General features: G+C 46.4%; 1 protein-coding gene and 1 long non-coding RNA gene across 2 annotated transcripts; one reads left to right on the top strand and one right to left on the bottom strand.

Annotated features, from left to right (window-relative positions):
* Positions 1 to 244: 244 nt before the first annotated feature.
* LOC131501071 (serine protease 29-like) lies at positions 245 to 2,229 on the bottom strand. Its single transcript, XM_058710771.1, has 5 exons — positions 2,169 to 2,229; positions 1,779 to 1,959; positions 1,391 to 1,656; positions 739 to 905; positions 245 to 662 (listed from the first exon to the last, which is right to left on the bottom strand). The coding sequence occupies exons 1-5, from the start codon at positions 2,227 to 2,229 to the stop codon at positions 498 to 500; spliced, it is 840 nt and encodes a 279-aa protein (XP_058566754.1). The 3' UTR covers positions 245 to 497.
* A 2,023-nt stretch (positions 2,230 to 4,252) lies between these two features.
* On the top strand, positions 4,253 to 25,781 carry LOC131501029 (uncharacterized). Its single transcript, XR_009256583.1, has 3 exons — positions 4,253 to 4,406; positions 5,972 to 6,218; positions 25,652 to 25,781. It is a non-coding gene; the product is annotated as an uncharacterized LOC131501029 (long non-coding RNA).
* The last annotated feature ends 494 nt before the right edge of the window (positions 25,782 to 26,275 follow it).

The following is a 26,275-nucleotide window of genomic DNA, read 5'->3' as shown; positions in this document are numbered from 1 at the left end:
CAGATGGATGGTTGGAAAGATGGGGCATGGAAGGAGGAATGGATGCAAGGTTGAAACCACGTGGTGGCCTCCGGTGCAGGACAGAGCTGGCGGCTGTGGCCGCAGAGTGGAGCCAACCCTGAGAACCTCACTCTCCCTTGCCAAGCCTGGTAGGACACCAGCCCCAGCGCAGCCCCCTGTACCTCGGGGCTGGCCGACACGCTCCCACGGAGAGCCCACTCCACAGAGACTGACCGCACTCTGGTCATTCCTCAAGCTCTTTAATTTGACAGACAGCACAGCGAGGCACCCTGGGCCCCAGGGACTTCCCGCCCGCCCCCTGGCATCTTCTTGCTCCTTCCCCCAGCAGTCAGGGAAGTCCCGGACACTGAGGAGGCCAGAAGCAAAGGCGGAGCCCAGGCCAGGGACGGGGGCGCAGAGGCTGAAGCAGCAGGCTCTGGGGGGAGGAAGGCGTCGGTCCTCCGGGCCCAGCCGGGCGGACGGCCAGCAGGCCCTGGTCAGAGGCCCCTCCCGATTTGCTGCGTGATCCAGGGCACGTACGTCTGGACGCGAGCGTAGACCCCGGGACGGTTTCTCACGGCACAGCTGTCACCCCAGCTGACCACTCCCACCAAGTGCCAAGCACCCATCGTGTTGCAGACCAGAGGGCCTCCAGAGTCGCCCTGAGGAAGGAGAGAGAGCACTGAGCCCCGGCTGGCCTCCAGCGCGGGGTGGGGGCCGGGATGGGCTGGGACTCACCTGGCAGGAGTCCCGGCCCTCGGTCCCCGCACACAGCATGTCGTCCTGGATGATCTTCCTGCCCGCCAAGCGGTGGCTGGTGGCGTTGTGGTACTGCTGGTCACAGACGGCGTTCTCCACCACGCTCACCGCCACCTGCTGCAGTCGGTAGGGCGGAGGCAGCGACTCTGGGGGACAGACGTGACCGGAGGCTGGAGCGTGGCCCCCGCTGTCGGCCGCGAGCCTGCGTTCCCGCCCGGATCGCTACCGTGGGGACCCCAGGGTGCAGGGTTCCCATCTCCCTCTAAATCCCTAAGACCCGGGGGGTGGGTTCTGCCTTTAGTTGGAAGGACCGGAAAGAAAATGGGGGGGGGGGGGGTGAGCATTTCTGCCTGCCCCCCAATATCTTCCTATAAGTTGGAAAAAAAACTAAGAATATGAATTTCCTCGTCACAGTGTTGGGTCCCGAGCTCAGTTGTGCTTCAGGGACCCTCCTGCCTCTGGGGTCGGATCTCCCGATTGGGGCGCACACGGGGTGGGTGGGGGAGGGTGTCGGAAGGCGATTCCTTTCCAGAACCTGCAGCCGCCCACCCGCCAGGACTTCTCCGTGTGGCCAGGTCTGGAAATGCCTCTCGTGGCCCCGAACCCCTCCCAACCCCCACCCCGTACACACGGTGCACCATGACGGTGCCCCAGCCGGTCACCCAGCACTCGTCCTCTGGGGTGACTTCAAGCAGGGCCGACGAGAGCTTGACAGGCCTGACGTTAGCCGTGTATTTCACAGAGTGTGACAGCTGGAGCAGGGCCACGTCCGCACCCAGATGGGCGTTGATGTAGTCGGGGTGGACGATAACGCGGGTCACATTCAGCAGCGTCCTCCCCCCGTAGAGGTACACGTCCCCGGCATGGATGCGGTAAGCTGCCGGGTCAGCGTCCTTCCTGGGGTCGCAAAGAAGCCACGGAGGCGGGTCCTTCGAGGGCGGCTCCCTCCGCCCCGCCTGGAGCCCAGATTCCCACACCTCCTGATTCACCCAGAGCTGGATGGCAGCTAGCAGACTCACCGGTCGATGCAGTGGGCGGCGGTCAGCACCCACTGGGGGTGGATGAGGGAGCCCCCGCAGATGTGCACCCAGGAGGCCCAGTTATAATTGTAGACTTTCAGGCTGACCTGCCACGGCCACTTCCCCTGGGGGGCACTCTGGCCCCCGACGATGCCCACCAGCTCGTTTCCAGATAGGGAGGCTGGGAAGCAACAGGAGGGGGGAGGGAGGCTGGGAACAACATGAGGGGGGAGGGAGGCCAGGCCTCGGGGCCCGGGCCGAGCCCAGTCCCCACCTAGGCCTCCCCTGAGGGCACAGACAGGCAGCTCCAAGGCCCCCAAGCCACTGGAACTGGAGACAAGGTTACAGGAGCCTCTGGGAAGGGAGGACTCCCGTGGGGTCAGGACTCACCTGGGCTCCCCACGACGCAGGTCCCCGAGAAGAAGGGGGTCAGAAGCAACAGCCACAGCATCTGCGAAGAGAGAGGACATGGAGGGACAGCTCAGGGCCGGAGGGGGCCAGGGGCCTCTGCAGCTGTGTGAGAGGGGACAGCGCCCCTACCTTGCCAGGCTCCACGGGTCTCTGCTCTGGGGGCCCCCGAGATCCTTTATGTTTTGGTCACAGGAAGTGGGCGGGCGGCTTGGGCAGTGATCCACTTGGCCGGGGTGGGGGGGGTGGTGGAGGATGGGAAAGAAAGGCAGCCGGGTGTCAGGCTGAGGCCGGGGGCGGCTGCCACCTGGATACGCCGTCCCCGGCCCACGTCCCACCTGAGACTCGGCCGCCCTCAGCCACGCGGACTGGCCCCCGCCAGTGTCTCCAGCAGAGGAAGATCCCCGCATGCCCCAAGGCAGGCTCCTACACCCCCGGAGGCCGGGGAGGCACCCCTCCTCACCCCCAGCTCGGAGCACGGGTCCCCAGGCCTCAGGCATGTGGTGACGCAGCGGGCTGACCTTCTCCCCCAGGACAGGCGGACTCCCAGGGCCCAGGACGCCCCCGCCCCGGCCACCGTTCCTACTTGGGGCGCTTCCAGAAGGAGGGAGGCTTTTGCTCCTCTGAGAAGGCCGCCGAGCATCAGCAGAGTGTGTTCAGGGGGGTGGGGAGCTGGTTCCCCATCACACACCCGGGAGGCCAGACTCCCACCCTGGCCGCCCACCCCCGGCTGACTGAGCTTCTCACGACACGTCTGAGCACCAGAGGCCGCAGAGCCTGTCCACCCTGGCGCTGTCCACCCACCAGCCCGTGGCGCTGTCCACCCACCCTGCCCCGCTTCCGACCAGTGCAGTCACGTCTCTTCCCAAGCGTTGGCCCGGCCGTCAGGGCCAAGGACGGACCCCTGCACATGGCACAGGGTCCCCATCCCCTGGACTCCGCCCCATCCTGAGTGGACAAACCTGGCTTCACAGCCCACCTTCCCAGCTGCCACCAATAGCACCCATCCAGGTGGCCTCCAAGGGGGCAAATGATGCAATTTTTGTGGCGAGTCATACCGTGTCCCCTAAAGCTCCCCCTGATGCCGTATTGAGGCATGGGGAGGGCAGAGGTCCATGGTCTAAGATAGGTTCCTTTGACACCACCCAGGAGAGTTGGGTGTAAGCATACGGCTCCTTCTACATCAGCGAATCCAATCTACATCAGGGACCCTGAACCCTGTGAGCCCCTTTTTCCTTCCAGCTTAGGGAAGCAGCCAGCCCTCCATCCAGCCCTCCAGCCCTCCTGTCCTGGCTGGGCCACCAAGGGTAAACGTCTGGCTGTTCACATGCTGCCAGCCTTGCTTTAGCAAATGTCAATATGAGCAGCTGCTGTATGGGGGATTCTCCTCCATTGTGATCAGGGCCTGGGACAAAACATGACGAGAGAGAGAGAGAGACAGGAGTGCCCTGTGCTCCTGGACAGGGCTGCATGCACAGAGCAGATAGCCTGAAGCCCGGGGAGAGGTGGACAAAGAGACAGGTAAGGGGAGAGAAACTGGATGAGTGATAGGGGATTGGGGCAAGACTGAGAGAGTGAAAGGAAGAAACACAGAGAGGTTGGTTAGAGAGAAACAGAAACAAAGAGGAAGTACAAGGAGAAAAGTGGAGACCTGGTCCAGGTACGTGGACAGGGCGAGATGGGCCAGGGGAGAGGGGATGTGTGAAGTGGCTCTGAGTGTTGGGGCAGAAAGGGCTGGTATCATGGGCATCATAGTTTCATGACTCTAAGACTCCAACATCGCTGGGGCCAAGCTCTGCAGAGGCCATTGCAATTGAAAAGATGGGCATCTGTCACCTCTCCTGGAATTGCGGGGCCCAGCGTTATGTTCTGTCATGGAGAAGGATGTCTTCAGGGAGAATGTGCTGCTCTTTGGCAGGTAAGCTCCAGAGCCTACCCTGTGGGGAGGTGTCCCGGGGTCATCTGCCTCACTGCCCCAGGCCCTGTGGGATTTCCCCCCTCCCGCCACCAGCTGGCGTTCCTCGTGTTCTGAACCCAGGCACGAGGCATCATGTTGCCCCCAGGTCCGGCAGTCTGGACCTGGCAGAGTTGAACTGCTGATATTGATAAAAAGTGTATGACAAGAATGTCCATATTCTCCCTCTGGAACGAGCAGTGTGCATCCAAATCGTGGGTTGCTATCCTCCTGTCCACAACCAATCTGAGGATTCCAGAAGGTAGGTGAACCCTTTAAAACACCATAGTCTTCTCTTACGTCCTTCAAAGACAATTCCTTTTCCCAGCTTTCTTTTCATTTTGAAGAGATGGCAATTCCTAATTGAAGGCATGATGGTCCTGTAGAAAATTGACCTACATGACTGATGGACATGATTTCATCCATCCGCATCCCTAAAGCACATTTCATTGGAAATATAAGCCACGGATGCATGTCGTAAATTCACAACAGATGTGAAGCTCCCTGTAAGTTGCATTCTGACCTTGTCACATATGTGTCATCAGATATTATTAGTGACTTTTCAGATAAGCTCTAAACATCAAGATGGTCATGTTAGAGAATCTGGTATAGATGGAATTTCACAGATTCTAAATTAGGAATGACTTTTTATTTTTAATGTTTCTTTTTTTTTCCTTTTATGAGAGAGCCCGAGCTGCGGATGGGGGAGAGAGTGGGAGATACTGAATCTGAGGCAGGCTCCAGGCTCTGAGCTGTCAGGACAGAGCCTGACGCGGGGCTCAAACTGATGGGCTGCAAGATCATGACCTGAGTGGAATGCGGAGCTTAGCCAAGTAAGCCACCCAAGCGCCCCAGGAATGAGAGCTTATTGGCAAAGAAAGAGAAATTAAAGATAGCATAAATGATGTCGACTTTTAATTGAAATATTCTTCACACATTTGTTGTATTCGTTTTAGGCATACATTGTAGTCCTTCCATATGTCTATAAATTATGTTGTCCTTAAGCACAAATGTAGCTATCCTGTGAAAGCATGCAACAATATTATTACAGGATTGACTCTCTTCCATTGGCTGTCCCTTGTATCCCTAGGCTCATTCATTCCATAGCTGGAAGCCGGTGTCTCTCTCTCAAAGGTGACCATTCTTTATCTAACCTAGACACTTAGGTGGTCAACACCATTACCTCTTGTTCAGCATGTGTGATTTGGTGGTCTATTTTTCTGGGAACATTGCTTAAAGCATTACAAATGATGTCATTACGTTAATAAATTCGGTTTCATTCTTCACTTACAAGAAAGGAGAAGGAAAAGATTTCTTTGTGTCCCGGGCCCTGTCACTAAGACCCTTCCCAATGCGGAGAACAGGCTGGGTTGCCCAGAGTACCTTCGGTCCCTCAGCTGAGCCCCCAGGGCCTTCAACATTGCAGGAATTCCCATGATGACCAGCAGAGAGAGCTCGAGCACCACAGACCCGGAGGGGCGGGTTCCTCTGCCTGGGCAGTGATGGCCAGCAGAGGGCGCACCATCGGCTTTTCTGACCCAGGACACCTCAGAGCAGGAAGGGTCGCTGTTGCTCCCAGAAGACTCAGGGCCTCTGCCGCTGCCTCAGGACAGAGAGCAGAGCTGCCTTTCCAGCGCGTTCTGCCGCCCACCCCAGGGGAGACCTTGGGAGGTTTGCAGCAACTTGGCATCTCCTGAGCCGCTGCCTTGTTGTACTGAGTGCTGGGGAGGGGACGCTGGGTGGCTTCCCTGGGCAAGCTGGTTGCTGGGCAGCACAGGCCCTTGCATTTTCTGGGCTGTTCCCGTGTTTCATTCCTCCCCTTCCCGGACAGTATTTGAACAAGACATATTTTACTGAAGGACTCGTGGATTGCGGGGTCCCACGACATCACCTCATCGATGCAGTCGATGGTTGGTTCCAGATTCAGGCTCGTTTCCGGGAAGAAACCCTGACAGAAGTTGAGAAGCACGGGAGCTGCATTCCGTTAGGACGTGAATACATGAAATGCTCCTCTCACGACCTTCTAGAAGAATGAGCTGGGACCCAGTTTCTGCGTCCTGCTGGAACCAGAGACGGAGGTAAGGGCACAACTGTCCCCCACATCATACATGCTTTTTTAAAAATTTGTGGTTATTTTTCCAACCTAGTGAAGTGATTGAAAACTACAGAAAACCTGGTAGGTAGGTTTCATTAACCTTATGTTATCTTTCAATTTAAATTCCAGTGAGTGAAGACCCAGTGGAATAGTTTCCGGTGTGCAATATAGAGTAACCCTTGCACGAGTCACCTGGTGCTCATCCCAGGTGCACTTCGTAATCCCCAGCAGCTGTTTCACCCATTCCCCACCTCGCTGTGGAAGCCCTCAGTTTGTTTCCCAGTGAAGAATCTGTCTGTTTGTCACTGTGTCCTTCACCCCCCCCCCCTTTGTTTTGTTTTATTTCCACGTGTTAGTGAAATCACCTGGTATTTGTCTTTCTCTGACAGGCATTTTTCACCCAGCATAACATTCTGTCGCTCCTCCACCTCGTGGCAAATGACAAGCTTTCCTGTTTTTACGGCTAAATAATATCACATTCCATATACTACATCTCAACTTATTCATCAGTTGATGGATGCTCGGGAAGTTTCCGTAATTTGGCTGTTGTAGAAAATGCTGCTGTAAGCATCAGAGTGCATGTATCCCTTTGAAGGATTATTTTTGTATTCTTTGTGGAAATACCTCGTGGTGAAATTGCTGGATCGTAAGGTAGTTCCATTTCCTTTTTTTTTTTTTTTTTTTTTGTGAATGTCCGTGATGTTTTCCAGTGTGGCTGCACCAGTTTGCATTCCTACCCACAGTGCAAGAGGGTTTCTCTTTCCTCATATCCTTGGCAACACCTGCTGTTTCATTGATGTTAACACCTGCTGCAACACCTGCTGCTTCATTGATTTTAGTCATTCTGACGGATGTGCTGTGTTATCTCATTGTACTTATGAATTGTATTGTCCTGAAGATCAGTATTGTTGAGCATCTTTTCACAAGGCTTTGGTCATGTGTATGTCTTCCTTGGGAAAATGTCCATTCGTGTCTTCTGCCCATTTTTAATCGGATTTCTCCTTTTTTGGGTGCTGTATGACTTTATTTGTTTTGGACACTAACCCTTCATCAGATGTCGTTTGCAAATAGTATTCTGTAGGTGTTTCAGTTTTGTTGATTATTTCCTTGGTGACAGAAGCTTTTTATTTTTACGAAGTCCCATTATTTTTGCTTGTGTTTCCCTCCACTCAGGAGATATATCTACAAAGACGTTTGTACAGCCAATGTCAAATAAGATACTTCCTGTGTTAATTATCCTCTGGGATTTTTCTGGTTTCAGGTTTCACACATAGGTCTTTATCCATGTTGGATTTACTTTTGTGTATGTTGTAAGAAGGTGGTCCGTTGTTGGTCTTGTTTTGTTTTGCAGGTTGCTGTCTAGTTTTTCCAAAACCATATGTTGAGGAGATTTTCTTTAAGTTTATGTATTTATTTTTGAGAGACAGAGAGAATGCAGAAGAGGGGCAGAGAGAAATGGGGACTGACAATCCCACACATGCTCTGCACTGCCCTGAGATCATGACCTGAGCTGAACCCACAATCACACGCTTTGCAGCCACCCACGTGTCCCCAGACTATCTTTTTTTTTCCATTGGATATGCTTTCCTGCTGTGTTGAGAATTAATTGACCATATAGGTGTGAGTTCATTTCTGCGTTTCCGTTCTATTGATCTCTGCGTCTGTGTTGTTGTTGTTGATGTTGTTTTTTGCCAGGACCATACTGCTCAGTTCAGTACAGCTTTTTAATACAACCTGAAGTCTGGAATTGTGATGCCTCCAGCTTTAGTTTTCTTCTTCAATTTTGTTTTTGCTGTTTGGGGTCTTTGTCGTTCCATACAAATTTTGGGATTATTTGTTGTAGTTCTGTGACAAATGTTTCTGTTAGTGTGAAAGGGATTTCAGTACATATGCAGATTGTTTTGAGGAGTGTAGACATTCTAACAGTATTTTCTGCTTCCCATCCATGACGGTGAAATCTTTTTCCTTTCCTTTGTGTCCTCTTCCTTTTCTTTCATCAATGTTTCACAGCCTTTAGAGTACAGATCTTTCACCTCTTTGGTTAGGTTCATTCTAGGTATCTTGGGGTATTTGGTGCACCTGTCAATGGGATGGATCCCTTACTTTCTCTTTCTGTTAATTCATTATTCGTCTACAGAAATGGAATAGAATTCTGTACATTGATTTCTGTATATTGTGATTTGTCGAATTCGTATATCAATCCCAGCAATTTTCATTGGAGTCTTTCCTGTTTTTTATAGAGAGCATCATGTCAGTTCCAAACAGCGAAAGTTCTGCTTCTTCCTGGCCAATTTGGATGCCTCGTTTCTCTTTTTGTCTGATTGCTGTGGCTAGGACTTCCTGTACTATGTGGAAAAATAGTGGTGAGAGGGGTCATCCCTGGCTTGTCCCTGACCTTGGAGGAAACGCTTTCAGTTTTTCCCCATTGAGGATGAGACGAGTTGTGGGTTTTTCCTAGATGACCTTTATGATTTGCAGGTAGGTTGAGTCTCCATGTACTTTGCTGAGGGTTTTTATCATGAATGGATGTGACATTTTGTCAGATGGTTTTCCTGCATCTGTTGAAAGCATCATATTGTTCTTATCCTTCTATTCCTGTGGTGCATCATGTTGATTGATCTGTGAATGTGGAACCACCCTTGCAGCCCAGGAATATATCCCACTTGATTATGGTAAATGATTCTATTCATGTATTGTTGACTTTAATTTGCAGGTATTTTAATGAGAATTTGTGCATACATACTCATCAGGCTTTTGGTCTGCAGTTTTATTTAAAATTTTTTAACATGTTTTTAAATGTTTCTTTCTTTCCTTAGATAGAGTACATAAGAGTGAGGGAGGGGCAGAGAGACAGGGAGAGAGAGAATCCTGGCCATGCCCCACACTGTCAGTGCATGGTCCGATGTGGGACTCGAACCCACGCACCGCAAGATAATGTCCTAATCCAAAATGAAGAGTTGGACAGTAAACCTACCGAGCCACACAGGAGCCCCGGAAGTTTTCGGTTTTGGTGGAGGTTTTATCTGGTGTTGGTATGAGGGTGATGATGGCCTCATAAGGTGAATTTGTAAGTTTTCCTTCTTTTTTACTTTTTGTAATAGTTCGAGGAGAATACATATTACCTCTTCCTTAAACGGATGGTAGAATTCATCAGGGAAGCCCTCTGGCCCTGAACTCTTGTGTTGGGGGAGATTTTTTTTTTCTTACTGCTTTGATTTCTTTCTGTTTTCAGATTTTATGTATCTTCCTGTTTCAGTTTTGGTAGTTCTTGTGTTTCTAGGAATTTGTCCATTTTTCTCAGAGTGTCCAATTTGTTGCATATAGGTCATAATATTATCTTCTAACTGTATTTTTGTGGTGTTGACTGTTGTTTCTCCTTTCTTATTGGTGATTTTATTTATTTGAGTCCTTTCTCTCTTCTTTGTGAAAACTCTGCCTAGGAGGTTTTCATGTTGATTACTGTTTTCAAGGAACCAGCCCCTGGTTTCATTGATTTGGTCTAGTGTCTTTTTGGTTTGTATATCCCTTATTTCTGCCTTAATGTCTATTATTTCCAACCACACTCAGATATCGCCTCACGCCAGTCAGAGTGGCCAAAATGAACAAATCAGGAGACTATGGATGCTGGCGAGGATGTGGAGAAACGGGAACCCTCTTGCACTGTTGGTGGGAATGCAAACTGGTGCAGCCCCTCTGGAAAACAGTGTGGAGGTTCCTCAAAAAATGAAAAATAGACCTACCTTATGACCCAGCAATAGCACTGCTAGGAATCTACCCAAGGGATACAGGAGTACTGATGCATAGGGACCCTTGTACCCCAAAGTTTACAGCAGCACTCTCAACAATAGCCAAATTATGGAAAGAGCCTAAATGTCCATCAACCGATGAATGGATAAAGAAATTGTGGTTTATTTACACAGTGGAGTACCACGTGGCAATGAGAAAGAATGAAATATGGCCCTTTGTAGCAACATGGATGGAACTGGAGTGTGTGATGCTAAGTGAAATAAGCCATACAGAGAAAGACAGATACCATAGGTTTTCACTCTTGTGTGGATCCTGAGAAACTTAACAGAAACCCATGGGGGAGGGAAAGGAAAAAAAAAAGAGGTTAGAGGGGGAAGAGAGCCAAAGCATAAGAGACTCTTAAAAACTGAGGGTTGATGGGGGGTGGGAGGGAGGGGAGGGTGGGTGATGGGTATTGAGGAGGGCACCTTTTGGGATGAGCACTGGGTGTTGTATGGAAACCAATTTGAAAAATGAACTTCATATATTGGGAAAAAAAAAAACTAACTAACCTCCAGAAAGCATTATAAAGCATTACCTCGCAGTTTCTAAAACTGAAGGGATGATTAAAAAAAAAAAAAAGTAAAAAAAAAAAATCTCTATTATTTCCTTCCTTCTGCTGTTCTTCTCATTCCTTTAGTTGTAAGTTAAGAGTGTTTGAGATTTTTCTTGCTCTTTAAGGTAGGCTTGTATTGCTATATACTTCCATTGTAGACTGCTTTTGCCACATTCCAAAGATTTTTACCAGCTTATTTTCATTTTCATTTGTTTCAGTGTATTTTCTCATTGATTTCCTGTTTGACCCATTCATTTCGTAGCATGTTATTTAACCTCCCTTGATTTGTGGCCTTTCCCCCTTTGTGTGTGGGGGGGTGTGGGGGGGTGTAAGTGTGTGTGTATGAGTGTGGTTGACTTCAAGTTTCCTAGCTTTGTGGTCAGAAAAGATGCTTGGTCTGAGCTCTGTCTTTGGGTACCTGTTGAGGTGTGATTTGTGACGTAGAATGTGATCATTTCTGGAGAATGCCCCATGGGCGCTTGAAAAGAATATGTACTCTGCCATTTTAGTATGGAGTGTTCTGAATATTATCTGTTAAACGCATCTGGTCCAGTGTGTCATTCAAAGCCATTGTTTCCTTGTTGATTTTCTGTTTACAGGTTCTGTCCATTGATGTGACTGATGTGTTAAAGTCCTCTATTATCGTTATATTATTATAAATTCCTTTATGGTTTTGTCAAGTGTTTTATATATTGGTGATTGCATAGTGGGTGCATCAAAATTTACAAGCATTGGATCTTCTTGTTTGGCTGTCCCCTTGAGCATGAGATAGTGTCTGTCTTCATCTCTTGTTACAGCTTTATTTATTTTTTTAATATAAGTCTTAGTTGACATATAGCGCATTCTCTGTTTCGGGAGTAGAACCCAGTGATTCATCCCTTACATACGACACCCAGTACTCATGACAACAAGTGCTCTCCTCAATACTCGTCCGCCATCTAGCCCAGCGCCGACACATCTCCCTCTATCAACCCTCACTCTTCTTCTCTACGGTTAAGAGACTCATGTGCTTTGTCACCACTCTTCTCTTTTCCTGCCCCCTTCCCATGTTTTCATCTGTTTTGTTTCTTAAATTCCACACGAGTGAAATCATATATGTGTCTTTCACTGATTGGCATATTTCACTTGGCATAATACATTCGAGGTCCATCCACATCGTTGCAAGTAGCAGGATTTCATTCTTTTTGAAGCTGAGTTACATTTCCTTGTATATACGTATGTATATATGTATGTATATATGTATGTATATATGAGCATACACGTGAGTACATATGTGTATACATGCACACACACACACACACACACACACACACACACACACCCCACAAGTTCCCTATACCTTCACCAGTTGATGGTTACTTGGGCTTTCTCCATAGTTTGGCTACTGTTGATAATGCTGCTATAAATATTGGGTGCATGCAATTTTACTACTAGGTATTGACCCAAAGGGTACCAAACTACACTCTCGGTTTTAAAGTTTATTTTGCCTAATACAAGTTTTGCTACTGGCTTTCTTTTGACATTGTTTTCATGATAAATGTTTTTTCATTCCCTCCTTTTAAATGTGCAGGTGAGGCGCCTGGGTGGCGCAGTCGGTTGAGCGTCCGACTTCAGCCAGGTCACGATCTCGCGGTCCGTGAGTTCGAGCCCCGCGTCGGGCTCTGGGCTGATGGCTCGGAGCCTGGAGCCTGTTTCCGATTCTGTGTCTCCCTCTCTCTCTGCCCCTCCCCCGTTCATGCTCTGTCTCTCTCTGTCCCAAAAATAAATAAAAAACGTTGAAAAAAAAAATTAAAAAAAAAAAAATAAATGTGCAGGTGACATACGTCCAAATAAGGCTTGGTAGGCAGCATCTAGATATGCCTTGTGTCTTTTTGGTTTTGTTTCTTTATTTATTTTTTTTGTTTGTTTACCCTATCCTTGTCTTTTGATTGGAGCATGTAGTCAATTGACATTCGGAGTAATTACTGATAGGTATATATTTAGTGACATTCTACTAGTTGTTTTGTCATTGTTTCTTGATGTTTTCTCTGATCCTTTCTTGTCTGTAACACGTTTGGTCTTTCATTTTCACTCCAAGAGTCTGATTTAAATATTCTTTTCTTTTGGCTGGTAGTACATGTCTTTACTTATTTCTATATTTCTTCTTTGTTAACATTTAAGCCCAAGTTAGTTACCTTGTAGTGGAATACAGTTTCAGGATTAGAATTTAGTGATCCATCAATTACAAAATATATATCCAGTACTCATCCCAAGAGCTCCCCCCGCCCGAGTGCCCATCACCTATTTAGCCCATACCCCTATTCAGAAACCTTCCTGGAGTCCTGAGCTGCTTCCCTCTATTTAACAGTCTCTTATCGTTTGACTCCCTCCCTGTTTGTATCTTATTTTTGCTCTCTTTTCACTATGTTCATCAGTGTTTTAAATTCCACACACGAGAGAAATCATATGATGTGTGTCTTTCTCTGACCTATTATGGTTAGCATAATACAGTCTGGTTCCATCCACCGTGTTGCAAATAGCAAGATTCCACTCTTTTTGATCGCCGAGTAATAGTCCACTGTATGAATATACCACATCTTCTTTATCCATTCATCTCTCAGTGGTCATTTGGGCTCTTTGCATAATTTAGCTGTTGTTGATAATGCTGCTATAAACATTGGAGTGCATGTGCCTCTTCGAGTCAGCGTTAGTGTATCCTTTGGATAAATGCCTCTTAGTGCAATTGCTGGGTCGTAGTGTAGTTCTCTTACTGTTTTTTGTAACGAATCTCCATACTCTTTTCCAGAATGGCTGCACCACTTTGCATTCCCACCAGCGTTGCAAAAGCGTTCCCTTTCTCTGCATCCTTGCCAACACCTGTCGTTTCCTGAGATGTTAATTTTAGCCATTCTGATAGGTGTGAGGGGATATCTCATTGTGGTTTTGATTGGTATTTCACTTATGACGAATGAGGTTGAGCATCTTTTCACGTATGACCAATCTGGATGTCATCTTTGTTGAAGTGTCTCTTCATGACTTTTGCCCATTTCTTCACGGGGTTATTTGGTTTTTGGGTGTTGAGTGTGATATGTTCTTTATAGATTTTGGATAGTAACCCTTTATCTGATAGGTCACCTGCAAATATCTTCTCCCATTCCATTCAGTTTCCTTTTGGTTTTGTTGATTGTGTCCTCTGCTGTGCAGAAGCTTTTTATCTTGAGGTCTCAATAGTTCATTTCTGTTTTTATTGCCCTTGTTTCTGGAGTCTTGACAAGCAATACGTTGCTGCAGTCAGGATCAAAGAGGTAGGTTGCCCTTTTTCTCCTCTAGGATTTTGATGGTCTCCTGTCTTACACTTAGATCTTTCATCCGTTTTGAGGTGTGTGTGTGAGAGAGACAGGGAGTCAGAGAGAGAGAGAGAGAGAGAGAGACAGACAGACAGACAGACAGAGAGACCCAGAGGTTTAAGAACATAGTCCAGGTTCATTCTTCTCACTGTCCATTTTCCCCAGTACCATGTGCTGAAGAGACTCTTTTTTTTCCTTTGGATATTCTTTCCTGTTTGGTCAAAGATGACTCGGCCATAATTTTGAGGGTCCATTTCTGGGTTCCCTATTCTGTTCCTTTGATCGATGTGTCTGTTTTTGTGCTCGTCCCATACTGTCTTGATGATTGCGGCTTTCTGATGCACCGTAAAGTCCAGAATTGTAATGTCTCCAGTTTTGTTTTTTTCTTTTTCAACATTACTTTGGCTCTTTGGGGTCTTTTCTGGTTCCATACAGATTTTAGGATTGTTTGTTCTAGCTCTGGAAGAATGCTGGTGTTATTTTGATAGGAATTACATTGAATTTGTCCATTGCTTTGGGTAGTATTGACATTTTCACCATATTTGTTCTTCTAATCCATGAGCATGGGATGTTTTTCTATTTCTTTGTGACTTCTTCACCTTCTTTCATAGATGTTGTATGGTTTGTTCTTTTAATTTTTTTAGTGTTTATTTATTTTGAAGAGAGTGAGGGAGCGAGCAAGAGCCCATGAGCAGGGGAGAGGTAGAGAGAGGGAGACACGGAATCTGAAGCAGGCTCCAGGCTCCAAGCTGTCAGCACAGAGCCCGTCACAGGACTCAAACCCACAAAGGCGGGATCATGTCCTGAACCGAAGTGGGCACTTAACCGACTGAGCCAACCAGGCGCCCCTCTATTGTTTTAATGTACTGATCTTTTACCTCTTTGGTTAGATTTATCCCTGGGTATTTTATGCTTTTCAGTGCGGTTGTAAGTGAGATCAATTCCTTAATTTTCTTTCTGTTGATTCATTACTGGTGAATCGAAATGCAATCAACTTCTGCATATTGATTTTATATTCTGAGACTTTCCTGAATTCCTGTATCAGTCCTAGAAATTTTTTGGTGGAGTCGTTTGGATTTTCCACGGAGAGCATCATATCTGTGAGGGGGAAAGCTTGAACCCTCCTTGCCAACTTGGACAGTGTGTATTACTTTCTGTCGTCTGATTGCTGAGGCTGGGACTTCCAACAGAATGGTGAATAACAGTGCTGAGAATGGACATCCCTGTCGTGTTCCTGCCCTTAGGGGGAAAGCTCTCACGTTTTCCCCATTGAAGATGTTATTAGCTGTGGGACTTTGGTATCTGGACATTCTCATATTGAGGCACGATCCTTCCATCCCTCGTTTCATGAGGGTTTTTTTTTTCATCAAGAAAGGATGCTGCTGCATTTTGTCAAATGTTTATTCTGCATCTATGGAGAGGCTCATGTGGTTGTTATCCTTTCTTTTATCAACGTGATATATCCCATCAGTTGATTTGTGGATATTGAATCGGTTGTGCATCCCAGGAATAAAATCCACCTCATTGTGCTGAATAATTCTTTTTCTGTATTGTCGGATCCAGTTTGCCACTTTGTGTTGAGAGTTTTTGCATCCATGGTCATCAGGGAAATTGGTCTGTAGTTTTTCCTTTTTAGTGGGGTCTTTGTCCAGCTTGGACTCAAGGCCATGCTGGCCTCATAGAATGAGTTTGGAAGTGTTCCCTCCATTTTTCTGCCCATGACCTTATCTTGTTCTTTCATTTCGGATGCCTTCCTCTTGTCTTGGAATTTTGGTTGAGTATTTGCCATCTCTGTGTTACCAAAGCTCATTGTGTTACCTGCCTGTGAGTTGAATGGTTTTATGAAGAGGAGGTCATCCACTGTCCAGGGCCTGACACTTCACGGAGTGTCTGTGGCGTGTGTTGCGTGCCCTATTTTGTGTTCTGGCTGCACTATCCTTCAGGGCAGTTGTATGGGAAAGGTAGGGTCCCTGGCCAGAATGTGGTGAGTCTGATCTAGGTCTGCTCTGATCTGCTTGCTAAATGGACTTGAAACGGCTGCTCCTAGAAGTGAAGGCCTGCACAACTCTTTGGTCAAGAGAGGTGGTGTGGTCATGGGCTTCACCTGGTCTTCTGGGGAAGGGGCCAGCTCCGCTGGGACTGAGGCAACCTTGAATGACCTAGAAGGCCAGTCTCGCCAGAGCACAGGAAGGTGGGGTTGGTGTAAGCAGCTTAGGCAGCCAGTGTGGGAACTGCCTTGTTTCCAGCAGACGGCTCTGTGTTTATGCTGGGGGGCAGGGGGCAGAGCATGGAAATGGCACCACGCAGCTCGTCTGTCCTAGCTCTTTGTCGCCTCATTGTGAACACTGCTTCTCAGGGATGGTCTCCACGATGAGTGTATAATCTCCCCACTGTGTGCACCAGGCTTTGTCCAGATCACTGTTTCCATGCCATCTGCCTGCAGGTTGATGGCTGCCTTCTCTTCACGAGTAGGCCAGTGCCCTCAGGGCTGTGTCCCAGCCAAGGCTTCTAACCTTTGCAAGTCCACATTCTCGGGGTGCCTGGATGGCTTGTTAAGTGTCTGACTCTTGATCTTGGATCAGATCATGACCTCTTGGTCATGGGATTGTCTCTTTCCCTCTTGTCCTGCCCCTCCCTTGCGTGTGCTCTCTTTCTCTCTCTGTCAAAATTAATAAACTTTAAAAAATTAGGGGCATGGAATACCTTATTTAGGCAAGACTGCCTCTCTGAGGGGAATGGCAAGGATCTATGAGATGTACTTCCAGCACTGGCTAGGAAATTCTTTGCTGACTGGTTAAAGGTTACATTCCTACAGGAATGAAATTAGGTTTAGTGACATGGGACCTTAGCATAAGTAACTCCATGGTGGGCCTGTGATTTTTCTTAACATTCCAAAGCCCAATTTTATGTATGCATTTTTTATTACATGTGTAGCCCTAAATAATATTTTAGCCATCTACTGCCGGCCCGATGATCGTATCCTGTGACACTGTAACTATCTCCTAATCATAGAGGAAGATCAACTCTGTGGCTCTAAGATCTTTGTGGCTCTAAGGTACTTTGATCTATGTTACTAAGATCTTTGTGAGTCTAGGTTACTGTTGGCCTTTCGAGGTCTTTCACCCAGGGACCGACCCCCAGCGAGGTTGCTGAGCCATCATTTAGGCACAGAAGCACCCTTTCCAAGTCACCTCTCCCTAAAGCGTTGTCTTTCCCTCTGGTACTTCCAGGACCTACCCTTGGCAGGTCACATACCCTCATGCAAACCTGTCAAAGTGGACCAGAAAAAGCTGCTTGCCTGTGACTGCCACTTCATGGTCACATCTTATCCTTCTGAAACCCCTCGAATTCCCTATTGTTCTTCCAGTCTTTGAATATCTCTTTGATTTGGAAACATTTGATTCTCTTGTATTCCTGATAAAAAATATGTGTGAAAATATTCAACCAAGGATACCTTACAATCAGTGAGCCAGTCACAATGATTCCTCTGGCCGTGTGTACATTTTTAGTTTTGACAGTGTTCAGGCATGAAGTGAAGTATATCCTGTAAAATCTAGTATCATTCATTATCCAGGATAACCACCTTTATGGAAAGCCTTTCAATGACATGCTCGTTGAAGATCAGAAAAACACTTAATTTACCTACCACATAATAGAGTGGTATATACATACATTATTATCTTTTTTTTTTCAACGTTTTTTTTTTTTATTTATTTTTGGGACAGAGAGAGAGACAGAGCATGAACAGGGGAGGGGCAGAGAGAGAGGGAGACACAGAATCGGAAACAGGCTCCAGGCTCCGAGCCTTCAGCCCAGAGCCTGACGCGGGGCTCGAACTCACGGACCGCGAGATCGTGACCTGGCTGAAGTCGGACGCTTAACCGACTGCGCCACCCAGGCGCCCCACATACATTATTATCTTAAAGTATGCAAGTAGATGTTTCTATGAAGTGTTTGTCATGCATTCAGTTTTCTCTACCGTGAATGCTATTATTTCAATTAAACAATAGTAAGAACAACAAGAATAGGTACATGGCCATCACTAGTAACTAATATTAGAACTAGTCATATAATATCATGTGTTGCAAACATAAAACCATGATTACTAATAATCTTTTCATTCGTGATGGGTTTCTAGCTACCAGAAAAATGGGGAACGTATTATTGAGTCTCTACATACAACAGACTGTTTTCTGACTATGGATGTCGTATGAGTTGGTACATGATCGCAATCAGTATCCCGAAGAGATATGGTAGTATTAACTAAAGTTTATATTTGTGTTCAGATTGCTTCGGTTTGAACCTCTTCTGTCCCAGACTCATCCCAGCTGGCACATTAGAGTCATCCTGTCTCCTTAGGCTCCACTTGGCCATGACGATTTTTAGATTTTTCCATATTTTACATAATCTGCAAAGTTTTGAGGGTACGTTTGTAGGATGTCTTTTGTAGAATGATCCCTGGTTGGGATATATCTAATGTTTGTTCAAATGCTTAGGCCAGAGTTACCGTGTTGTGGAGCAGAAGATCCAGAGGCATAACGCCATCCATAATTACCACTTCATATAAAGGTTGTTCACTCTGAAGATTGGGGTCTTTTGTGGTTCCATACACATTTTAGGACTGTTCTAGTCCTGTGAAAAATGTTGTTGGTATTTTGATGGAAATTGCATTAATTGTGTCCATTGCTTTGGGAAGTATAGACATTTTCACTATGTTTGTACTTCCGACCCAAGAGTATGGAATGTCCTTCTATGTCTTTGTGTCATCTTGAATTTCATCACTGTTTTATACTTTTCAGAGTATAGGTCACTCACCACTTTGGTTACATTTATTCATAGACATCTTATTATTTGGTGTACAAGTGTAAATAGGACTGTTTTCTTAATTTCTATTTCAACTGCTTCAGTACTGTTTTCTCCAAATACAACAGATTTCTCTACAGTGATTTGTATCCTGTGACATTGCTAAATTCATTTACCAATTCTAGCAGTGATTGGGTGGACTCTTTAGGATTTTCTATATACAGTGTCATGTAATCTGCAAAGTGTGAAAGTTTCACTTCCTCCAGATTTGGAGTTGTGTTTTATTTTATTTTATGTTATTTATTTTATTTGTTTATTTTATTTTATTTATTTATTTTATTTATTTATTTATTTAATGTATTTAATTTATTTTATTTAATTTATTTTATTTTATTTTATTTTATTTTATTTTATTTATTTCAGTTTAGTTCCATTTCGTTTGTCTGCTGGCTGTGGCTAGGACTTCCAGTAATTTATTAAAAGTGGTAAGAGTAAACATCCTTGTCTTCTTCCTGCCTTACAGGAAAACCTCTCAGATTTTCCCCATTGAGGTGGATTATAACTGCAGGGTTTTCATAGATAACCTTTATTAAGTTGATGTATGTTTCCTGTAAACCTAGTTTAGGGGGTTATAATCCTGAGTGGATGTTGTACTTTGTCAAATGCTCCTTTCTGCGTGTATTGAAATGACCGCATGGTTCTTTTCTTTTCAAGCTTATTAATCTTGAGAGAGACAGAGTGTAAGCAGGGGAGGGGCAGAGAGAGAGGGAGACCCAGAATTCGAAGGAGGCTCTTGGCTCTGAGCCTTCAGCACAGAGTCTGACACGCGACTTGAACTCACGAATTATGAAGTCATGACCTGAGCTGTTGCCAGACTGTTAAAGGATTGAGCCACCAAGGTGCCCCGATCGTGTGGTCCTTCTCCTTTCTCCTGTTGATGTATTGTGTCACATTGGTTGATATGCAAATATTGAACCACCTTTGCAGCTTGGGAATAAATCCCACCCAATTGTGGGATACATTTACACTTGTTATATCTTCTTTTTGGATTGTACCCTTTACTGTTATATAGTGTCCTCCTCTGTCTCTTGTTACGTACTTTTTTTAAGTGTATTTTTTTCTGATACAAGTGTTGCTACTCCAGGTTTCATTGGACATTAATGTGTGCAATGTTTCTCTATCCTCTCACTATCATTCTTGAGGTGTAAAGTGGGTCACTTATAGGCATACAAATCGGTTTTGTTTTTTCATCCGTTCTTACACCGTACGTCTCTAGATTGGAGCATTCACTCCATTCACCTTCAAAGTCATGATCGATACGTATATACGTATTGCCATTTTACTGCCTGTTTGGCTGTGGTTTCTAATGATTTTCTCTGATCCTTTCTTGCCTTTCTTTCATGTTTTGCTTATTTTCTTAGTGATATAGTTTGATTTCCTTATCTCTATTCTTAGCATATTTATCATATGGTCACTGTCAGGTGTTTATATAACCTCTTCTGCATTTGGCAGTTCATATTAAGTTGATGGTCATTTACCTTCGCACCCATTATTTTCTCCTCCCTAGGTTTTTGGTAGAGGTTATTACAATTCAAATCAATTTCTCTGAGTTCCTTAACTGATTTTTTTTGCAGACATATTCATTTTTTACTTGATTTGTGTCTTCTGTCTCTAAACCGTCACTGTTGGTCTGTCCTTTCCACTCGAAGAATCCCTCTTAACATTTCTTGCAGGACGGGTTTAGTGGTACAAACTCCTTTAGTTTTTGTTTGGGAAAGTCTGTGTCTCCTTCCATTCTGAAGGATAGCCTTGCTGGATAGAATATTGTTGGCTGCTAATTTTTCCATTCAGCACTTTGAATATGCGATGTCGCTAGCTTCTGGCTTGTCGAGTCTCTGTTCAGAAATCGGGTAGCTCGCCTTATGGGTCTTCCCTTCTGAGTTAAGGTCTTTTGTCTTGCTGCTTGTAAGAGTTTTTCTTTACTGTCACTGTAATTTGCAAGTTTGGTTACAATATGTTTGTGTGTTGGCCTGATTTTGTTGATGTTGATGGGAGTTCTCTAGTCTCCTGGATGTGGATGTTTGTTTCCCTCGCCCAATTGTTGCATCCACACGACTCCTGAAACAGAATGCTACGGGCACCAGTGACAGTTGCAACAAAGTTTATTACAATGAGAGGCAAGGTTGACCGATCAGGACCAACACTCTTGACGAGAGTGTGGCCGAGAGATCGGGACCAACACTCTTGTCAAGAGCGTGGCCCCGAACAGCCGGGATACAGAGTTTTTAAAGCCGATCACATCATTTTATCGTTATCTGGGAACAGAACAGGGAAACAGTTGCCAGATGAGTCAGAAACAGTTATCGAATGAGTTGATTATTTTAGACTTTCTGCCCCTAAGTTTCAACCAGTGGATCTCCTTGACCTTGTCTCTGATGCTCTTTTTGAGGTTTTGTTTCCTTCATTGGTAAAGCCTGATTCACAAGTGTATGAAGTATGATTTATAAGAGTAAAAGCAAGGTTGTTATCTTTTGACCTTCAGGGTCAGAACAAAGTTGTTATCTTTCAAGCCAAGCGTTAGCCCTACAGTACAATGTAACCCTTACATTTCCCCCTTTTCTTGTCAGTGAATCAATCCCTTGATTCATCATTAGGAACTAAGGGGACATAGTTGGACCTAATCCTAATTTTTATTTTCTCAACTCGCCTTTTGACAACTGTACTCATCGATTGATAATGCATGGGCCAATAGTTAACCCGAGAAATAACAATAGCAGTGGCCCAGCTATGGCGGTGAGCAGTGATATGAGCCAGGGGGACTAAGAGAATAAACTCTGAGCCAGTTTTTGTCCTTGATCCCTGTGTCCACATTTACAAAGTCCCCCATGAGTCCCCCACACTTACCATTATATAAACCCAGAAAATTTAAGCACCAGCCATGGCACCTTCGGTTATCCAGCCTTCCTGGTTCTTACCTAGAGCCGGAAGCCCAGCCCACTTAAGATTTCCCAGCACCGGTACATTAGACCCGGCCTCCATATTGCCCCTTTTCTTGTCCAACATCTTTCTTTTTCTACTTTCAACACACCTGTCTCCTACTTTCTGGTTCCTTCTCTAAATTACACACTTTTCCTGCCAGGCTTAGCGTCTCCTTCTCTCCCGAGACAAAGTGCCCTCGGTGGCTTGGCGTAGAGGCATGGACAGCCATGGGGAGTAGGTGACGGTGCCTAGCAGTGGAGTTAGGACGCCCACCGTCAGCCAGCCACAGGCGTGCAGCTCTGAACACGCAGCCATATTGGGCTGGCCTGGGCACAACGTGGGCATTCCCTCCAGCGACCTATGCAACCCAGCCTGTATGTGAACTTGGATTCCTTCCTTCCCTCATCACCAGCGGCTGCACGTTGATGTCACAGGAGGGTGGGAATCACAAGCTTTATCTACTTTAAGCAGTCACACATCTCATCAACAGTCTTAGAAGCATTATAACTTTCACAGAGATTTTCTTTCCTTGCTTCTTGGTGACAAAGGGGTAGAGGAAGGAGATGGGGCACAGACAGACAGATAGTGCCTCTGCTGCCCTGGGAACTGAGGGCAACCCATAACCCCAAACCGAACACAGGTTTAACTCTGCGGGATTGTCCATTTGAGCCACCTGTGTCCTAGAGTCATGAAAAGCTCGGCAGATGGGCAGGGATGTTCCATTCACAGCTTTCATCCAATTCAACCAAGAAAGCCATTGTCTTCCTCCAAGGATTTTGTGGGTTCAGGTCTGAAATGGTCCCGGATTTACAGGCTCCTGGAGCAGGAGAGCGTCTCTCTTTTCTCCAGCACTCCCGCCACCCGAGTGCCACGGGGAAGAGTATCTTACCTTCAGGCTCCTGAAACCACTTTTGTCCCGGCATCTTACTTCCCCCTTTTCTTGAAATTCACTCCAAATCTTTAGGAGTGTAACTGGGCTCCGGTGGAAGCAAGGGCTCTGTCAAGATCGGTAGCTCCAAGGCACTTTTGACTTGTTTCTTCCAAGTTTTAGGGCTTTTGTTAGTGCGATGAGCTCTGTGTGCTGGGCTGAAGTTTCTGGGGGAAGGGTCTGTTGCCATAAAACTTCATGGTCTGTCATCACTGCAGCACTGGCATACTTTTGCCCTTGAAATACAAAATTACTGCCGTCTGAAAACATGCTGATATCATGGTCCTGTAAGGGAATGTCTCTCCCAATCCCGAGCTTCTTCCCAGGGGTCGGCGGAGCAATCCGCAGAAAGGGCCCTGTTTCAGACCTTCAACTTTCCCGGCCAACGCACCAAATGTTGCATCCACACGACTCCTGAAACAGAATGCTACGGGCACCAGTGACAGTTGCAACAAAGTTTATTACAACGAGAGGCAAGGTTGACCGATCAGGACCAACGCTCTTGACAAGAGTGTGGCCAACCGATCGGGACCAACACTCTTGTTAAGAGTGTGGCCGACTGATCGGGACCAACACTCTTGTTGAGAGTGTGGCCGACAGATCGGGACCAACACTCTTGTCAAGAGCGTGGCCCCGAACAGCCGGGATACAGAGTTGTTAAAGCCGATCACATCATTTTATCGTTATCTGGGAACAGAACAGAGAAACAGTTCCCAGATGAGTTAGAAACAGTTGCCAGATGAGTCAGAAACAGTTATCAAATGAGTTGATTATTTTAGACTTTCTGCCGCTAAGTTGCAACCAGTGGATCTCCTTGCCCTTGTCTCTGATGCTCTTTTTGAGGTTTTGTTTCCTTCATTGGTAAAGCCTGATTCACAAGAGTATGAAGTATGATTTATAAGAGTAAAAGCAAGGTTGTTATCTTTTGACCTTCAGGGTCAGAACAAAGTTGTTATCTTTCAAGCTAAGCGTTAGCCCTACAGTACAATTTAACCCTTACACAATTAGGGACGTTTTCAGCTATTATTTCCTCAAATAAATTTTCGGACCCAAATTCTCTTCCTTCTGGGAGTCCTACAATATGAATATTATTATCTCTCCTGTAGTCACTGAGTTCCCTTAGTCTCATCTCACGTGGCAGAATCCTGTGCTCTCCTTGGTTCAGTGTGATTCATTTCCAACACTCAGTCTTCGAGGTCACTGGTTTGTTCGGCTGCTTCTTCCATCCCTCTGTTCATTCCAGCTAGCGTGTTTCTCCTTTATCGTGTCCTCGATGTGTACTGTGTTATTTCTTATCTCTATGTCAGGGGTCTCACTCTTCTACTCATTTCACAACTCCAGTGAGAATCCTTATGATCATTGCTTTCAATTCCGTATCAGGTATGTTACTTCATCTCTTTGGCTTAGATCTCTCGCTGTGACGTTGACTAGGTCTTTCCTTGTGGATAAACATCTCTGTGTGTCCGTTTTGTGTGTCTCTCTGGGTCTGTTTCTCTGTGTTAAGAAAGTCAGCTGTGCCTTCTGATCTTGAAATTAACGACGGTGTGAAAGAGAGGTCGCGGAGTCCTGAGCAGTGCACGTCTCCATTTATAGGACCTGGACCTTCAGGAGGATATCGCGTGGGTATCGCTCACTGCCTGCTGTTGTGTCTGGGTTACTTTTCCTTTCACTGCAGGGGTCTGCACTGACTGCGTGCCTGTTGTGGGCTGTGCTTACACTCAGGGGTGTCAGTGGGACCCAGGCAGGCCAGCTGTGGGGTGGTATGCCGGCTGGGTAACTTGGGCACAGGGCAGGAGTGTTAGCAAAATGGCACAGGGCCACTAGTCCTATGCCAGATTTCCCGATGTCCTTTGGTGGCTGGGGGCTGTGGACCAGCGGTGGAAGCTAGGGGCGTGAGGATATGCACAGAGCATGTCTGTGCCTGGGGACATGTGGCTGGGTGAGACAGATGAGGGTGCCCGGATATGTACAGCTGGGTGAGGTGCAGATGTACGCAGCGTGCTGTGACAGCTATGCATGCAGCCTGTCGGACAGGGTGCCCTTGTGGTTTTAAGAATGTTTGCCCTGAGACCAGCAGGCTTGGTGTGGTGAGTCCCCCAGTGAACCCTTGGGACTGGCGCACTGCTAACGGGTTAGGTAGCAAGTGTCTGTGCAGCCTCAGCCTCTGGTGGGTGCTTCTATGCTTATTCTGGGAGGCTGGGGGAGAAGAATGGTGCCTGTGAGCTCCCTCATTGTTGGAGAAGTCAGTCCTCCAACACACTCAGGAATCAGCATGAATACATCTGTCCCTGTTGCCTCGGCATTGTGTAAAATGCCACGTTGACACTGCCTCTCTACACAGGCAGGGACCCGGCTAGCCCTCATCCTCCTGGGTCACCCAGTGCTGGGTCAGCTGACCTCCAAAGCTCCAGGATCTCAACTCAAGGGCATTCAGCCCCTCTGGGGTTTCATGCCAAATGTGATGGAGATTAGTCTTCACCGGGTGAGCTCCCTGGGGTGAGGGCTCACTTTCTCTGCCCATTCTGCAGGCAGCCAGCCTCCACCTTTCTGACCTTCCTAACCTTTCTGGTGCAGCTTCTCTCTATTTAGGTGTGGAGTGTCTTCTGCCAGTCTTTGCATCGCTCTCTGGCTCATGGACTTGGATGTGGATATTATGTAGCTGAACACATGGGACAGGGTGCGCTCAGGATCCGCTTACTCTGCTGTTATTAATTTTTTGAATGTCTTATTATTTGGGATTTTTGAGACACGGGCAGACAGACTCATATCACCCATGCACTTCAGGATTTGAAAGGAACTTTGCAACATTTGCTTCTAGTATGTTATGTTTTGAAACTCTCTTTAATGAGGTATAATTTACATATAACAAAGCCTCAAGTTAAAGGGTATAATTTGATGAGCCATGAGGGTACAGGACCATGGGTACAGCACCATGAAATCGTATGTTTTCTCCCTAAACCTTTCATCAAGATCCCTTTGGGCTAACGCTAATGTTGCTCTTGAAGTAACGACTATTTTTTTTTTTTTTACTTTTTCAGATATTGCCCAGGTGTCTGAAAGCCTGCATTGAGCTGAGCCTTAAGAGAGAAGTTTGGAATTCAGTTTTGAGAGTAGACAGCCAGTCCAAGAAAGCCTTGTAATTGGCTCTTAGATTTCAGTTGTGAGAGATTGTGGGTGCCTCGGAGAGTGCCTGGATCCAGATGTGGGCCTTGTTCTGTGAACAGGTGAGCTAAATACCTAAGCTGAGTTTGAGCAAACTGTAGTTTTTCTTTGGAGACTTTATGGGCATTTTAAAACCAGAAGTTTTCCCAGGGGGGTGCTGTCTTCGTGTGAAGAGGCACGAGCCGGGGAGCAGAGACGCAAATCATCTACACACTGTAACAAAGTCGAGCCTGCAAAAACACTTTCCATCATCCAAATCAGCCTTTAAGGTTTGTGGGAAACGTGCAGCACTCTGTGGAACCCGGGGAGGTTGCAGTCCAGATGCATTGTCATTCCCTGCGTGTGAAGGTAAAAAGATACTGGCTGTCCTTATCAACTAGAATGCTGAAAACTACACCACATGGGTGGTGTAGAGTGAAAACGTTGCTTTCAGGAAGAGTGCATGTTGGTAGAGTGTGAGGTTTGGGAAGAAGGGGATGTCGAGGGATGACAGAGCTGTT

The sequence above is a fragment of the Neofelis nebulosa genome, chromosome 18, assembly GCF_028018385.1.
Source record: "Neofelis nebulosa isolate mNeoNeb1 chromosome 18, mNeoNeb1.pri, whole genome shotgun sequence".
NCBI lineage: Eukaryota > Metazoa > Chordata > Mammalia > Carnivora > Felidae > Neofelis > Neofelis nebulosa.
The sequence above is the reverse complement of the archived record's forward strand: the minus strand, read 5'-3'. Positions and strand labels throughout refer to the sequence as shown.